Below are 17,607 nucleotides of genomic sequence, written 5' to 3'. Positions count from 1 at the left end.
AATCAGAATACACTTAAATTCAAGAAAATATTTGCTGGTGTCGACTTACTATATTAGTACATTGATTAAAATAGTGAAGTGGGAATTCCAGAGGTATCTGAATGAATTTTCTGATGTTGAATCTCCATTATTCTGAAGGAGAATAAGGCGCAGCAACCAAATGCAAGTTGTTTTTCCTTCGAACCACTGCACCAAAGAATTCAGTCATATCCAGATCCTCTGGCCTCATACTTCCTGGAAGCTCCCAATCAAAATGATAGAGTAATTGAGCAAGGGGAAGTTCAATATTGGCCATACCAAATGTTATTCCAGGGCACATCCTTCTTCCTGCACCAAAAGGGATATATTCAAGGTGAGTCCCATTGAAATCAATTGAACTATTGGCAAACCTCTCTGGTATAAAACTCTCAGCATCGTGCCAAAGTGCAGGATCTCTTCCAATTGCCCATGCATTAACGATGACTTTAGTTTTGAGGGGTATCTCATATCCATCAATCTCGCATGGCTCTCTGCATTCTCTTGGGAGTAGCATTGCAACAGGAGGGTGTAACCTTAGAGTTTCTTTTATAACTAACTTTAAGAAACTTAGGTTCTGAATATCTTTCTCATGGATTCGTTTCTTTCCATCAAAGGCTTGTCTTATCTCAGCTTGAGCCTTCTCCAGCACTCTTGGTTGTCTCATCATTTCTGACATAGCCCAATCTATTACGGTTGATGAAGTATCAGTTCCAGCAGCAAACATGTCCTGGAAAAGAATTGGAATGACTCATAGTCATAGGTTATTCTTAAGAAAAATATAAGGATAGCAATAAAAGTGGATTGGTCCTAGTAATTGAGAATTAATTGCTTTTGAATGAGCAGTATTTATAGAAGGAATACAGACCAATATGACTGCCTTGATGTTGTTGGTTGTGATGGGGAACTCGAGGCTACCACTTTGCTGAAGGCGTAAAAGAACATCAACAAGATCCTCCTTCCAAAGTTCACCATTGCCAGTCTCTGCACTCATTGGGTTCTCCCTGTGGTCATGGACGATTTTGTCTAGGATCTTGTCAATCTTCCCATGAATCTTCTCTAGTTTAAATTTCAACCCACTAACCACATGAAGAAACTTTTTTGAAGGGAACAAATCAGCTATGTCAAAACCCCCTGCCAAGGCTGCAGATTCCATGACCAGCAATGTAAATTCATCTTGATCTTTGCATTTGGTACCAAATGCTGCTCTACATACAACGGTACTTGTCAAAGAGCAAATATTTTCAGTAAAATTGATTGGTGATCCTTCAGATGAGTGGAGGGACTCAATGAGACTACTAATTTCTTCTTCTCTAATAGAAGAGAAGGATTGGACCTTCTTGGCACTTAGTAGTTCCAACATGCAAACCTTTCTCATTTGCCTCCAGTAATCACCATATGGAGAAAAAGCAATGTCTGAGCCACCGTAGCTTATAATTTTAGGGGCAAGAAGTTCTGGCCTCTCTGCAAAGGCAAGATCATGCGTCTTCATGAACTCTTTGGCCAGCCTGGGGGATGATACCACAATTGCAGAGATTTCACCTAGTTGTAGGTGCATAAGGGGTCCATGATCCCCTGCTAGTTGCTGGAGAGCATGGTGTGGTAGTGAGCCTATTAAGTTGTGCAAGTTTCCTATTAGTGGTAACTTTCTTGGCCCTGGCGGCAACTTCTGCACTTTGTTCTGAGGTTTAATTCTTCTCCATACCTTTAATAGCCAAAATAAAGAGAGTAAAAGAAGAAATGTGGTGAAAGCCAACGAAAATTGAAGGGCCATCACAAAAAGGAGAGACAACTGATTGTCTGAAATTTTCTTTCCGAAATATGAATGGTCAGCCAAAGCTTAAAATGACGACTTTAATGAAGAGAGAATGGTAGACTTGAGATTGGGGTATCTCAATTATTGCATAGAAAATGTAAACAAGGACATGTTCGTCATCAAAGAGTGATGTTCTTAGAAGTTAGGAGATTGATTATGACACAAAACACAGTATCTCTTTCCATGTGTCCCCACCATGGGGTGGTAACAAAAGCATTGACCTACCACTCTGGAGCTAATTTACTTAACAGCACGACTTCTTAATTTCAAGATCCATTTTTCTGAAGTTAGAAGGGTCAGTGGCTTGTAGAGCCAATTAAGGTCAAGAATACTAAAAAGACCATTACCCATTGCACAAAACTCCCACTTTTGTGGGGTTTGGGAAATTAAGGTGATTGGTACATAGCCATACCTTCAATTTATGTTTGGAGAGGCTAATTTCTGGATCTAAAATGCGATATATCAAAAATAAATTGAGCCTGAATACTTGAGTCATACCCTAGATTAACCATGACACACTATTTTCATTTTTCTTCTCCATTTTTGTACTAAAATAATAAATAGCCTCCCTAAGTTGTAAGCCTTTTGGCATTGGACCTCACTTCTCATCATGGAACTTGCCTTATGCAGTCAAAAACGTGGTATGTGGTTCTGTCTTTACTAACACCCTTACACAGCAGAATTTGCAGAGGAAATCATGAAAACCTGAGAGCTCACATTCAGAACTAAACCTCACTAGTGCTGAATTTTCCCAAAATTAATTCTTGAAGGTTGAAGGGTGTTCATATGAATGTTCAGAGTGTAAGGATTTTGTGTTGCAGTCATTTAGACCACCTGAATGTCATAAACTTGTTTCATTTTAGTCTGTTTTCAAAAAGAGCAACGAAAAAGAGAGTTATGCAATTAGTTTCAATTTGTATCCATCAATAATAACATTGTCCATCACATCCGATCTCGTACTCTCCTCACACTTATGATGCTATACTGATTTTAGCGATGTAATTGTCTAGTTCGAGAAGCCCGACATCCCAAATTTTGCTCTATGACAACTTTGGGAGAAATAAAATATATGCCCCTTTGGGGGGGGGGGGTCGTCCCTTTGGTCCCTCCAAAATTTTTAATTTTTTTTAAATACAGATATATTTATAAATATTTAAAGGTTATATGAAAAAAAAATTGGAGTTCCCCCAAAAAAAACATTGATTAACTAATCTAGTAATCATGAGAGAGAGAGAGTTGAGTTGATATACAATTGCAATATAATAAAATAATTAGATAGTAAATTTTTTGAGTAAATAGTGGAACCACTAATTTTTAGTTCAATATCAAATTCTATTAATGGGTTCAAATCATTCAATATTAATAATATATGTAATTTGGTTAAAATTTTCTATTCTCAAGATTCTATTAAGTAACCATCGCACACCCTTAGTGCGATGGTCACTCCATAAATATAAGTGTTTGTGGGATGTGGGGGGTAAGGGTCGGAGTTTAAGTTTTTAGGAAAGAGATTTACACACATATACACTTAAATTATATTAGAGTAGAAATTCTATCTTCTATAAAAAATTAAAAAATAAAAATAAAAAGATTTTATCAAGTAAAAAAAAAAAAAAAAAAAACTCAAGACTTCAATTGTAACATTATGATTTTGATTTGAGTTTATCTTGACATAATAGTTCGGTTCCAACTCAAAATTCCTAACTCCGCCAATGTATATGCCTATATATTCAAATCTGTAATTCTTTTTCTCAAATCAAGCATGTATAGGAAATTCATATATATATATATATATATACACACACACAATAAACTGGATAACGATCACTTAATTGACCAAACAAATGGAGTGTGGAATACCATATTTATGGTACATGAGCTATCCTCCAGTTTTATTATGACAACCTGTTAATTCTGCAGCCGTATAATGAGGAGGCTATGTTGGGTGCAAGCACCGTGTGGGTCCAGCCCACTTGCTTGCCACTCTTGTCAAAGCTCATTTATGAGCTTCTCTTCTCAAGCCCATAAAGTCTGCTGTTTGGTTTAATGCAAAGCTCTCTTTAGTTTAATGCAAAGCTGGGCATGCATTGGAAGGTCTGACTTATCTTGATGAGAAGTGATGCAAGGCGGGTGGGACACGCTGAAAAAAAAAGAAAAGAAGAAAAAAAAGGCTAAGGCCATTCGGCCTTGAGTGAGAAGAGCTGGAACAGAGAGCTGAAGCACAGAGAGCAATTCGGCCATTGTGAGAAAAACACAAGTCAGAGCTTCAGGAGGTGCCGTCCGAAAGGATAGAGAGAAACACAGTGAGAGTGTGAGAGAGTGAAAAAGAAAATGAGACATTTTTTTTTGTTCAAGTTACATACAATGAAGATAAATTAGTGGAGTTCTTATAAGTTTTTGAGTGCTATAATCATAGAGAGTTGGAGTATTTAGAGGAAGATTTTGCTATTGATTTTGTGGTGAGATTGTATTTATTCCTTGAGATTTATTTGTTGTATATCCAATTTATTGTGGACTCAAGTTGCTAAACTTGATAGTTATAATCTCTATTTATATTTTTTGGAGTTGCCCGTGGTTTTTCTCTTTACATTAGAGGGTCCACGTAAGATAAGATTTGGAGTTCTTGTGTTGTTGTTTTTATGTGGTGTTTACTAGAATAATTTTTGTTTCTATAATATTGCTATTGTTTGGTAGTTATATATTTTAATTCACAATGAGGGAATTAGGATTTTTCCCCCAACAGGCTAATCCTCATTTGATTGAGTTTCCGCATGGCAGGTGATTGAATAGATCAAAATGAAACTTGCAGTTTAGCATCTATGGCATTTTTGGTGCTCTTGAACTAAAAATCAAGCCCTTGGTCAGATCTTCTAAACTGAATAATGTGCTTTGTTTTTATCTGATATTGGACTGCCAGAGTAGAATAATTCCTTGGTGATAGTGATAATGCCACAATTACAGAGATTTCACCTAGTTGTAGGTGCATAAGTTGTAACTTTCCTAGTGTGGTGGTTAGCCTAAAAAGTTGCACAAGTTTCCTATTAGTGGTAACTTTCTGGGCCATGTATGGGGGCAATTTCTGAACTTTGTGCTGAGCTTTTGATTTCCTGCATACTTATAATGGCCAAAACAAAGAGAGTAAATGAAGAAAAATGGTGAAACCTAATGAAAATTAGAGGGCCATCACAAAAAGTAGAGACCAATTCTTTCACAAATATTCAAAGTTCAATTAGTGTTATTGGCAGTTGGATGATTGGACCTCATAACGTAAACGTACATATATATGTTTTAACATTTGAATTGTTTTGATGAGGAGATATAACAGCCAAAGCTTAAAATGATTATTGGAGTACCTCAATTGTTGCATAGGAAACAAAAACATGTTTGTTGTGAAACATACAGCTAAGCTAGTTTAATTATGGGTTTATTCATCACAAGGACAAATGCACAATTTCTTAATTATGGGTCAACGGCACTTAGAGCCAATTAAGATCATAAATACCATATGAAACCAAAAATAAATTGATCCTGAATACTTAAAGTCATTGCCAAGATTAGCTATGATTCATTGTTTTCATCTTTCTTCATTTTGGACCTCACTGTGTTGCATATTTCTAATCTGAGTGATTCCAAGGCCCCAAACTATTTTTCAACTTTTTTATTACAACTCTAACGTGATAAATTATGAATAGTTGTCTATTATTTATATATGAATTTACCATTTTTTTCCTTACTCACATTTTGTCACATCACAATTGTGAAAAAAAAAAAAATTTGTAAAATAATTTGTGGTCTTAGATTTTTTCTTCTAAACTTGATTAATGCAATGATTTTTTTTTTTTCAATCATTTGGACTATCGGGTATGTCATAACAATACTGACACAGTTATTTCCATTTTTATCCTTCAAGAATAATATTATCCATCACAACCCATATGAAACTCTCTCTAACTTGGATGCTTTATGATTTTATAGTGAAAAATGTCAAAGTCACTATAATTTTTATTACATAACGTTTACAAGCATATATGAGAATGAATGTAATTAGTGTCACATTAACATATATTGCAACCACTGCATACTTTTGATGCAATAGTCACTTCATAAGTACAAATACTTGTAGGGTGTGAGGGGCAAGAGCCGGAGTTTAAGTCTTTACGAGGAAGTTTCACATACATATACACTTAGATTAGGTTAAAGTAAAATTTATATCTTGCATATATATATATATATATATCATAAATTTTTTAATTACTTTTTTTTTTTTGAGAAACAATTTTTTAATTACTTGTATGTGTTTTCTAAAACTGAATGATCAAAGGGTAGCTCCGGCCGTGCTCATGATCCTTAACCAAAGCTGTTTATCATGTCACATAACATTCGCTATTATGTATAGAATATGGAGAGTCAAATGGGATTTTCGCAAAACACAACCAGTTGGAATGTGTGGACTAGGAAAGAACCAAGAGGAATATTTTGACATTTTCTTTTCCAAAGGTCTAACAATATATGTTCTTTCTATATTTCATTTCTCTCTCTCTCTCTCTCTCTCTCTCTCTTTAAAAAGAGAAAGTTGATTTATGTTTGCTTTTAAGAATAGTCTCTTTTTATGGGAAAGTTGATTTATGTTTACTTGTGAGCATAAAGTCACTTTTTAATGGATTGAGTGGTTATTTAAGGAAAAAAAATTGATTTGAGTGATTTTGAACGTCAATTCGTGTACAATATGGGTTTTTCATCTAAATTTTGACTAAAAGATCTGCACTCTTCAGTTATAGGTAAAAGATGACTTTAGTTCACATTAGAGCATTTATAGCAGTTGTGCTATATGTGCCAAATGCTAAATATTTGGCACATTTGGCACACCAAACACCAAAAAACCTCATTTATCAGATGTTCCAAATCTTATATTTTTTATAACATGCTATAGTAGAGTCACAAATTTGTCACAGTATGGATGGGTGTGACATATGAATTTTTTATTTTTTTATTCCTCTTTCTCTCTCATATCTCTTTCATCTTCTCCTTTAGCTATTCACCGCCTCATCTCCACTCTCCCATACTCTTTCTTCTTCCCTCTTCCTTTTTGCTCTATTCTCTTCACATTCATGAATCATGAGCCACCACCGATTTCCTCTCTACCATCTCACAAATTCCATCATCACTAATCTATAAAATCTCCTTCACCAATTTTTTTTTCCCTCCTTTTGTTCGCTCTCTCCTCTCTGTTCTATCTCAGAGTCGCCTATCGGCGTGGGTCTGGTTGTGGGTTTGTGATTTCCGATTGTGATCAGCGTGGGTGTAGGTCTCTGGGTTGTGAGTTTGTGACTTCAGATTGTGACCGGCGTGGGTCTCTAGGTTGTGTTGGGTTTGTGTGTGTGTGTGTTTTGCTTGGTGTTTTGCTCGCCGGCATGATGGGTTGTGAGTTTGTGACTTCGGATTGTGATCGGCGTGGGTCTCTGGGTTGTGGTGGGTTTGTGTGTGTGTGTGTGTTTTGCTTGCTGGCGTGATGGGTTTGCCTCTTTGTCTTTCTTCTTTCTTCTCATCGAACTGGGTTTTGTGATTGTCTTTTTTCTTCTCGCCGATCTGGGTTTTGTGATTGTGATGGTGGTTGTTTTGTGATGTGGAACAGGAGGGTAGTGGCTGGGCCATTTATTTATTTATTTTTTTTGTGTGGTGGATTTTGGTTGCCACAGTGGAGGTTGATGCTGGTAGTGCTATGGTAGAGGTGGCTGTGACTGTTGCTATTGGATTTTGTGGAGGTTGTTTTTTTATTATTTTAAAGTATTGTATATATTATTTTAAATGAAGTGGTAAAAATATAAAACATCTGATAAATAGGATATTGTAAAATGATGTGGTAAAATAATAAAATATGCTTTTAGTATGGCAAAATGACATAATTTTTGCAACAACTGCTACGGATTCTCTTATAACATTCATGTAAGATTTATATTGTAAACTAAACATATGTGTACAATGTTATACACATTTGCAGCTGGACCCCATAAGCCTGTATGTACATACATATGTTTTGATATTTGATTTATTCTTCTATTTCTTTTTTTATTGAGACCATTCTCTTTGAATGATTAAAATACAAGAGTATGGTTGACTTGAGATTGGAGTATCTCAATGCATAGAACATATAAGCAAAGACATGTTCGTCATCAAAGAAAAGCACAGTATCTCTTTAAATTTGTCCCCATCATGGGATGGCAAGAAAAGCATTGACCTAGTACTACTAAGCTATTTATTTATTTTCTTGAAAGGTACTGTGAAGCTAATTTAATTGACAGCACAACTTAATTTCAAGATCCATTTTTCTGAAGTTAGAAGGGTCAATGGCTTTTCGAGCTAATTAAGATCAAGAATACTAAAATGATCATCGCTATTGCACAAAACTCCCAATTTTATAGGATTTAGGAGAGGTGATTGGTACGTAGCCTTACCTTCAATTTATGTTTGGAGAGGTTAATTGCTGGATCTAGAATACTAAGTATCAAAAATAAATTGATCCTGAATAATTGAGCCATGACATACTATTTTCATTTTTCTTCTCCATTTTTGTACTAAAATAATAAATTGCCTCCCCAAGTTGTAAGCCTCATGGCATTGAACCTCACTTCTCATCATGCACTTTCCTCATGCAGTCAAAAACATGGTTCAGTCTTAAACACCATTAAGCAGCCAAATATACAGAGGAAATCATGAAAACCAGATAGCTTACATTCAGAACTGGACTTCACTAGTGCTAAATTTTACCAAAATTAATTCTTGAAGGTTGAATTCATATGAATGTTCAAAGTGTAAGGATTTTGTCTTGCTGTCATTTAGACAACCTAGATGTCAAAAAATCGTTTCATTTTATCCTCTTTTCAAAAAGAAAAAAGAAAAAGGGTGTTTTGCAATTAGTTTCAATTTTTATCCATCAATGATAACATTATTTATCATATCCGATCTCATACTCTCAACTTATGATGCTTCTTTATTTATTTTTTATTTTAGCAGTTTACTTGTCTAATTGCAGAAGCCGTCGTCCCAAATTTTGTTCATTGACAACTTTGGGAGCAAAAAATATATGCCAATATATTCCACTGGTAAATCTAAAATGTCTTTTCTCAAATCAAGTATGTATAGAAAATTCATATATTTATAAAAACTAGATCATGATCACTTAATTAACCAAACAAATGGATTGTGAAATACCAAATTTAAGGTACATGAACTATCCTTCAGTGGTATTATGACAACTTAATAATGCTACATGTTAGGACATATGTGGAACTTGTTAAAACATATGTCATATAGAATTGACTAATCATTTGACAAAACACACTTTACTTGTAATTAGGTAGATTTATGATATATTTAATACTTCAAGTAATAAGAGTTCAAGTTTAGTATTGAAACCATGCAAATCTGTCTAAGAAACAAGTGAAGAAGTGTTGTTTATTAAATCTCAGTAGATAGCTTGACAGATAAATCTATCGAGGTTTAATGTTTAATTTTTGATAGCTCTCAACAAAAGCTGTATCTATCAAGAAATACGAAATTCAGATTTCCAGATATTTTTTCATGCATATCCAAGTTATTTGTGTAGTGTTTATTTTCTCATAACTCTAAACATATATAAGGATTATTTTAAGAGCTATCAAAGATGATGCAACTTGATGAAAAGTGATTGTTCACTCAAATTGTGATCGGAGACAATTTGCCCTAGTTCATCTTTCTCTTAAAGAAGTTGCTGCATCTTTGCGTCAAGAGTTTTGTAACCAAGGAGCTTCTTAATCTTCATTGTCTGGAAGAACTGAAGAACTTTACAACTAACATCTTTCACAAGTTGGTGTGTTATCTATGTACTGAGATCCGTGCATCCATTAGTTAGTCACGTATTTGGAGCCGTGCATTGAAAAGAGAAATTGTCACTACATTAAAATGTCCAATTGCATATTGGGGCAAGGGTTCAACTGTAAGTTGGTATTAGGTATTGTCATTCCTTTTACTTGTAACTGCTTGTTTTGATAATAGTGGATTCTTGGGAATGATGATCTTAAATTCACCCAATAGGGTTTTGCCTCAGTGGTTGTTCCTATTCATAAACAAATCACCTGTGTCAAATTTATTTTCTGCTGCATATTAACTTAGTTGGTGATTTGTTTATACTATCACGCTTATTGCATGCAATTGAACCTAATTAATTCACTTGGCTAATTAATTGGTTAATTTACTAAAGGGGTCAATACATTCTTGGCCTATCACTGTAGACATATAATGACACTGGCTAATCCTCGGTTGATTGAATGTAGTGAACACAGAGAAAATAGAATAAAAAGCAACCTAGAAGCCTTAAATTTCCGCATGTAATGTGATTGAATAGGTTAAAATGAAACTTGCAATTTAGCATCTACAGCATTGTTGGTTCTCTTGAACTAAAAATCAAGCCATTGGTCAGATCTACTAAACTGAATGAAATAATGTGCTTTGTTTTTATCTGATATCGGGCTGCCAGAGTAGAATACTTCCTTGGTGAAAGTGATAATACCATAATTGCAAAGATTTCACCTAGTTGTAGGTGCATAAGGGGTCCACGTTCCCCTGCTAGTTGTCGGAGAGCATAGTGTGGTGGTGACCCTATAAAGTTGTGCAAATTTCCTGTTAGTGGTAACTTTCTGGGCCATGCGGACAACTTCCGGACTTTGTTCTGAGCTTTTGATTTCCTGCATACTTTTAATGGCCAAAACAAAGAGTAAATGAAGAAAAATGGTGAAATTAATGAAAATTGGAGGGCCATCACAAAAAGTAGAGACCAATTCTTTCACAAATATTCAAAGTTCAACTTAAGTCATTGGCAGTTGGATGATTGGAGAGACCAATTCTTTCACAAATATTCAAAGTTCAACTTAAGTCATTGGCAGTTGGATGATTGGACCTCATAATGTACATATATGTGTTTTAACATTTGAATTGTTTTGATGAGGAGATGGTCTCTGGATAGCCAGCCGAAGCTTAAAATAATTATTGGAGTGCCTGAATTGTTGCATAGGCAACAAAGACACGTTTGTTGTGAAAGAAACAGTGAAGCTAACTTAATTGTGGCTTGTGGGTTTATTCATCACAATGACAAAAGCACAATTACTTAATGATGGGTCAGCGGCAGATAGAATCAATTAAGTTCATAAATACTATATGAACCAAAAATAAATTGATCCAGAATACTTAAGCCATTGTCAAGGTTTCTTCTCAAAAAAAAAAAAAAAAAAAAAAAAAATCTATTGCCAAGATTAGCCATGATTCAATGTTTTCATGTTTCTTCTCCATTTTTGAACTAAAATAATATACAGCCTACCCAAGTTGTCAATGTTGTGGCATTGGAATTGGATGAAACCTCACATCTCACTATGGCACTTGCCTTGTGTTGTTGAAAACTTGAAAACCAAACAGCTCACATTCGATGAACTGGACTTAAACTTTTTTTTTTTTTTTTTTAAATTTTTTGATAAACAAACAAACACAAGAGAGGGAGAGAGAATAAAAAGTTCTAAGTAACACAAAGAGACACTACAAACTCCACTCAGAACCATAATAACTTTTAAGAAAAACTACTGGACCTAACTAGTGTTGAATGTTTTCAAACTTGATTAATGCAAGTTTTTTTTTTTTTTTTTTTTTTTTTTTTTTTTTTTTTTTTTCATTTGGACTATCGGGATATGTCATAATGAAATTACAAAGATAATATTATTTACCATAACCCATCTAACTTAGGATGCTTTATTGATTTCATAGCAGAAAATGCCAAAGTTATTGTAAATTTTCTTACATAAAATTTACAAACACATTTGAGAATGAATGTAATTAGTTCCACATTAACATATTGTATAAATTTCTTAATTACTTGTATGTGTTTTCTAAAACTGACACATCAAAGGATAGCTTTGGCCTTGCTCATGATCCTTAACCAAAGCCTTTCATTACTTCGCATAACATTCGCTATGAATATATGTTCTTTCTATATTTCCCTTTTTTTTTAAGAATTGTCTTTTTTATGGGATAGTTGGCTTGTGAGCCAAAAGTCACTTTTTAATTGATTGAGTGGTTATTAGTTCACTTAATACCATTCAAGTAAGCTTTTATATTGTAGACTAAACGTATGTGTACAATGTTATACACGTTTGTTTAGTTTACAATATAAATCTTACATGAATACATGAATAGTGAAATATAAACCAATAATTTTCTTTTATAATTTAAATATGTAAAGAAAATTATAGAAGAGTAAGAACTATTTTAGGTTTAGGAGATAGTTAGAAAAAAATCTCAAGAAAAACTTTTATGATTTTCCAAGCAGTTTTCTTCTCTTTTCCTAGGTCAAATTAACACGCTGGTCGAATTTAACCAGAAAAACTAGAAGCATTTGCGAAAAACCAAAAAAAAAAGATATGTAATAATGTTTTTATTTTTTACTTTTTGTGGACAAGAAGAAATTTTATTGAAGAAATTAGAGAACTAGCAGCATACAAAGGAATCAAGAACTGACTATACTGCCAGCAGCAAAAAGCACTAACGTACATTACATGGCGCCATACAAACATAAACACTAATAACTAATGATCACTTGCTTTGCTTTCAAGCAGAAGTTGACATTATTGTTGTGACGTAGCCAGGGTCGTCACAATTGCTTTCCCCGAATTCTTACCATTTTTCTATTAAAAAAAATCCTTTATTATAGCTCTAATGGTGCCCACCCAATGAACAAACTGCATGTGAATATCATATTCTAGCATACGAAAGGAGCTCCTTGTCTCTTTCAAATTTGACCATTTCTTCCTCGTTCAAGTTTATCCACGCCTCTATTCCATCCCCAAATTTGGTGTCTGTCAACGTGATTAGATTCTTGTATGGCAAGCTAACCCGACCAATCCACAAAGGTTTTCCCCACCCAAAGTCAACGTCATATCTGGGAAACCCACACAATCCTGAGAAAGTTGAGACAACTGTATCTGGTGCCATGAGTTTTCCACTAAACTCTTTGACAAGATCCAACTGTTCACTACTCTTCTGTAGATTTTTCCTGTCAAAATTGTCGAGTTTTCTTTTTGCATCTCTCAACTTGCGCACAATTCCATACCAATCTTCCTGGCTGGTTTCTTTAGACACAATGGCTGGTATGAGTCGGAATAAATTTCCAAAAGTGCAGTCAGGTAATGGAGGATTCAACCTCCTCCGTAAATTCACTGCATAAAGAATTATGTGCAGTTTTTCAGACTCAGACTTTACTTGATCAATTGTGGTTGCATATCGACTCCATATAAAAGTTGACAAGGCATCAACACGGCTTGGGTATAATTCTAAGCCAGCTGAACTTTCTACATATTTTGCTTTAAGAGCCTCTACTGAAGCAGAACTAAACACAAACCTCTTTAATACAAGCTTCTCTTTTGGCATAACATATGTTGGGTCAAATCCAGATAAATTAGTCGCAGGTGGGCACAGAGTGGACGATTGGAATTGTGGATATATAACATCACTTTCGCCTCGAGCTGTGGCGGCCCAATTTTTCATAAAGTGGATAAAGGATGAGCCATCGGCAATCTTGTGGGAAATGCATGCGCCAATAGCAATACCACCACAAGTGAAGTGGTTGACTTGAACTGCAAAGGGTAAATGGTGTGTGTCATCATTATCACATGGAAGAAATTTCTTCATCTCTGTAGGATTTGGCTCTGCAACAATATCTGAAAGTTGGCACTTGACTTCAGCCTCGCTATACAAGACGCCTTCATCGTCGCAGTCTACACTAAGATTGTTGTCTTTAAGGCGACCAGCTAAAGGGTAGTAATGCTTTAAGATGTTAGACAATGATTGCTTGAGTGCACTAGATTTGGCAGAACTGTTAATGTTGAATTTTGAGTATGCATCATTCTTTTCGTAGAGGTAGACAGATGAAATATACATGGGAGGCATTATTTGGTCGAAAAAGGAAAGCCGATAATGGTGAAGATTGGTTGGTGTTGGTGAAGATGGTTTGATAATCTCTTTGGAGACTACTTTGAACAAAGAAGAGAGCTTCATTTTCTCTTGACATGCAAAGTTCAAACTACTTTGAACAAGTGGTTCTATAATGTAAGGTTCTTATGCAAATCTTTCGCTCTATATATAAAGCTTTTGCAAATTAAGGTTGACCACTCGACTTCAAATTGATAAGACGCGCAGCTCCAAAAGTTGACCACTCCACTTCAAATGTAATAAAAATAAAAATTGGACTTGTACTTTTAATTGCCAAAACAAAGAGAGTAAATGAAGAAAAATGGTGAAATCTAATGAAAATTGGAGGGCCATCACAAAAAGTAGAGACCAATTCTTTCACAAATATTCAAAGTTCAACTTGTGTTATTGGCAGTTGGATGATTGGACCTCATAACGTAAACGTAAATGTACACACACATATATATGTTTTAAAATTTGAATTGTTTTGATAAGGAGATGCTCTTTGGATAAACAGCGAAAGCTTAAAATGATTATTGGAGTACCTCAATTGTTGCATAAGAAACAAAAACATGTTGTGAAACATACATTGAAGCTAATTTAATTATGGGTTTATTCATCAGAAGGACAAATGCACAATTTCTTAATTATGGTTCAACGGCACTTATAGCCAATTAAGATCATAAATACTATATGAAACCAAAAATAAATTGATCTTGAATACTTAAAGCCATTGCCAAGATAAGCCATGATTCATTGTTTTCATCTTCATTTTTGAACTAAAATAACATTCAGCCTACCCAAGTTGTCAGCGCTGTGGCATTGGATGGAATCTCACTTCTTACCATGGCTCACATTCTGAGTACTAGACTTAACTAGCGCTGAATGTTTCTAAACTTGGACCTCACTGGTGCTGAATGTTTCTAAACTTAGTGATTCTAAGGCCACATACTATTTCTCAACTTTTTTGTTACAATTCTGAGGTAACAGATTATGAGTAGTTACCTATCATTTTTTTTCCTCACATTTTTTTATATCATAATTGTAACAAAAAGTTGTAAAAAAGTTTGTGGTCTTAGATTTTTTCTTTTAAACTTGATTAAAGTAATGGCTTTTTTTTTTTTTTTCTTCAATCATTTGGACTATCTGGGGATGTCATAAAAATATTGATACAGTTATTTCCATTTTTATTCTTCAAGAATAATATTATCCATCACAACCCATATGAAACTCTCTCTAACTTGGATGCTTTATTGATTTTATAGTGAAAAATGTCAAAGTTGCTATAATTTTTATTACATAATTGTGGGTACCTAAGGCATACTTAGCAACGTCCTAGGCATGCTTGGCAACGTTCTTGGCCGACCTCGACATGCTTGGCAACGTTCTAGACGTTCCACATCGAATAGAAATCCCCCCACTTTCTACCTTATAAGCTTTGAAGCGAAGGAGTAGTGTTCGTTTCAAAGCTTATAAGGTAGAAAGTGGGGGGGATTTCTATTCGATGTGGGACACTTAGGACGTTGCCAAGCATGCTGAGGACATAGCAAAGCATGCCGAGATCGGTCAAGGATGTTGCTAAGCATGCCTAAGCATGCCTTAGGTACCCACAATAATGTTTACAAGCATATATGAGAATGAATGTAATTAGTGCCATATTAACATATATTGCAATTACCTCACACTTTTGATGCGATAGTCACTCTATAAGTATAAGTGGGCCGAAATGGGCAAATGCCCTTTTTTCGGAAATTAAACATCTTTGTGCCCTCATTCTGAAACTAAATAGGGAAATGCCCCTCTTTTGTAACTCGATAATCTTAAAATCGAGTTATATGAAATACTCGATACTCCTATGATCGAGTTATACACAGGTTTTTCCCGCATTGCTGGCATTTTTTTTTTTTTTTTGAATCTCTACATAACTCGATTTTTAAATAATCGAGTTAGTTATACTGTTATAAACCCTGATTTCGTACTGTCTTTGTGTCAAGTGGAGTGTTTCAATGTAACTCGATTTCTGTAATATCGAGTTATAAAGTATACTTGATATCCGTAAAGTCGAGTTATTCTGTTATAATTTCTGCACACCTTCTCCCACTCAGTGTGCCTTGCTCTCTGCTGAACTGAGGACTTTCTGCTGAACTGAGTTGGAACTCCTCCACGGATCAACAGCGGCTTTCTTCAAACTCAATTGAAATTTGTATCACCTCAGGTAAAAAATTCACATCACAATTTTAGGGCAATGTTATTTTCATTTGATATTGTACTAAATTTTGATTTTTTAGGTTGAATGAATGTGAAGTAAGTACATTGGTGTGATTTTGGTTATTTGTTGTAGTAAACGTTGGTGAGAAAAGAATGAAATAATTTCTTTACTATAGCAACATTTTGTATTGCACATAATCATCATTGGTCAGACATTTACAACAACATTTAGTGTTGAAGACAATGTGTAGACATTACCAACAATGTCTATTGTTTATGGTCAAATGTTGGTGTTAGTGTTAGTATTTCATTTTTAGCATGCAATGGTACACAATTTATGAATGTCTTTGCTGTGTACCATTCTATGTAGGATTACATTATTTAGCAACAGTTGATACACACTGTTAACTTGATCATTTGGTGTTATTGTATTCAGTATCAATGTCTGGTTCTGGCAACCCACAACTCTATAGGCCTCATGATGTGTTCACTGCTATGGGTCATTGTTGGGTATTGGAAGATGAGTTCAGCTATCCAATCAATCCGAATTTGCGAAATAGTGCTTACGTTCACAATACCATGAGACAGGAGTGGGCTTGGTTATTTCGTGAACAACAAATGTTTTATGATGAGTTGGTTGGTTTTAAGTTGCCAGTGCCTCGGCGACTCGCATCACAAATGCCCAAAGACAGCATCGACAAACTTCGTAAAGCATTGAACCGCATAAGAGAAGAAAATAATCGAATGAAGATACGTCTTAATCGATATCGGACCCAAGTCGAGATTCGAGAGTCAGTGCAGGAAGGGTGGTACGAGCATGCACAGTTCATGCAATCACTTCTTGCTGATCCCATTTATCAGTCAGACGTGGAGATGTCAGATGAAGAGTAATCGTGTCGTGTCGTGGTGTAATTAGATTTTGTTGGAGAACTATTTTGCTTAACTATGTGTTATATGTATGGTTGCATTTGTACTATGTAAACCTTATTATTGATTATGAGAAGCATGCACATTATTCATAATGTAGATTATTCTCACATAAGTCATAAAAGTCAAATATTCTCACACATGATGTTTTTCAATAAGCACGTACGACATAACACAGAAAACATAAAATAACTTACAATAACATTATTAACTTAACCATAGACATAACACATACACACACACACACCACAGTGGTATTCATTCTGATAGGTAGTCCTCGTAGTTGAGGACATTGTTACGTTCTGTCGGAGTGAGTTGCCTATTTGTTGCAACGGCTTGCTCCTCCGCCAATTGTAGCATATGATACCTGGACCTACGAAGTATCATAAGATTGTTCTCTTTTTTTATTTTCGTCATTGCACGCTCATATTGGTGCATGTTTTGTCGTGGCAGTGTGAGCGAGCTACGCTCGACAAGAGGCGCTCCGATTTGCAGGAGATCATTGTGCAGAGCGTTGGACTCGTTCACGCGAAAGTCCCACTCCTGTTGCAATCCAGCATAGTATTCCCTCTCGTCAGAATCTCTTTGCGTTCTATAGTTATTTGGAAAACGAGGTAGCATCCAATTACGCATTGACATTGGAAAATGTGACTTTA

The 17,607-nt window shown here is 35.0% G+C and overlaps 2 protein-coding genes across 3 annotated transcripts; both read right to left on the bottom strand.

Moving 5' to 3' along the window:
* Nucleotides 1–8: 8 nt before the first annotated feature.
* LOC115959420 (premnaspirodiene oxygenase-like) lies at nucleotides 9–2,863 on the bottom strand. 2 transcript variants are annotated; one of them, XM_031077796.1, is made up of 3 exons: nucleotides 884–2,863; nucleotides 298–745; nucleotides 9–186 (listed from the first exon to the last, which is right to left on the bottom strand). In XM_031077796.1, the coding sequence occupies exons 1-3, from the start codon at nucleotides 1,787–1,789 to the stop codon at nucleotides 128–130; spliced, it is 1,413 nt and encodes a 470-aa protein (XP_030933656.1). In that variant the 5' UTR covers nucleotides 1,790–2,863; the 3' UTR covers nucleotides 9–127. The 2 variants fall into 2 exon arrangements, with proteins under 2 accessions (XP_030933656.1, XP_030933655.1); XM_031077795.1 differs by having other exon boundaries at nucleotides 9–745.
* A 9,738-nt stretch (nucleotides 2,864–12,601) lies between these two features.
* LOC115961871 (stemmadenine O-acetyltransferase-like) lies at nucleotides 12,602–13,903 on the bottom strand. Its single transcript, XM_031080777.1, has one exon. The coding sequence runs from the start codon at nucleotides 13,901–13,903 to the stop codon at nucleotides 12,602–12,604; it is 1,302 nt and encodes a 433-aa protein (XP_030936637.1).
* Between the last annotated feature and the right edge of the window lie 3,704 nt (nucleotides 13,904–17,607).

Source organism: Quercus lobata, chromosome 9 (assembly GCF_001633185.2).
Source record: "Quercus lobata isolate SW786 chromosome 9, ValleyOak3.0 Primary Assembly, whole genome shotgun sequence".
Classification (NCBI taxonomy): domain Eukaryota; kingdom Viridiplantae; phylum Streptophyta; class Magnoliopsida; order Fagales; family Fagaceae; genus Quercus; species Quercus lobata.
This window is presented reverse-complemented; position numbering and strand designations above follow the sequence as displayed.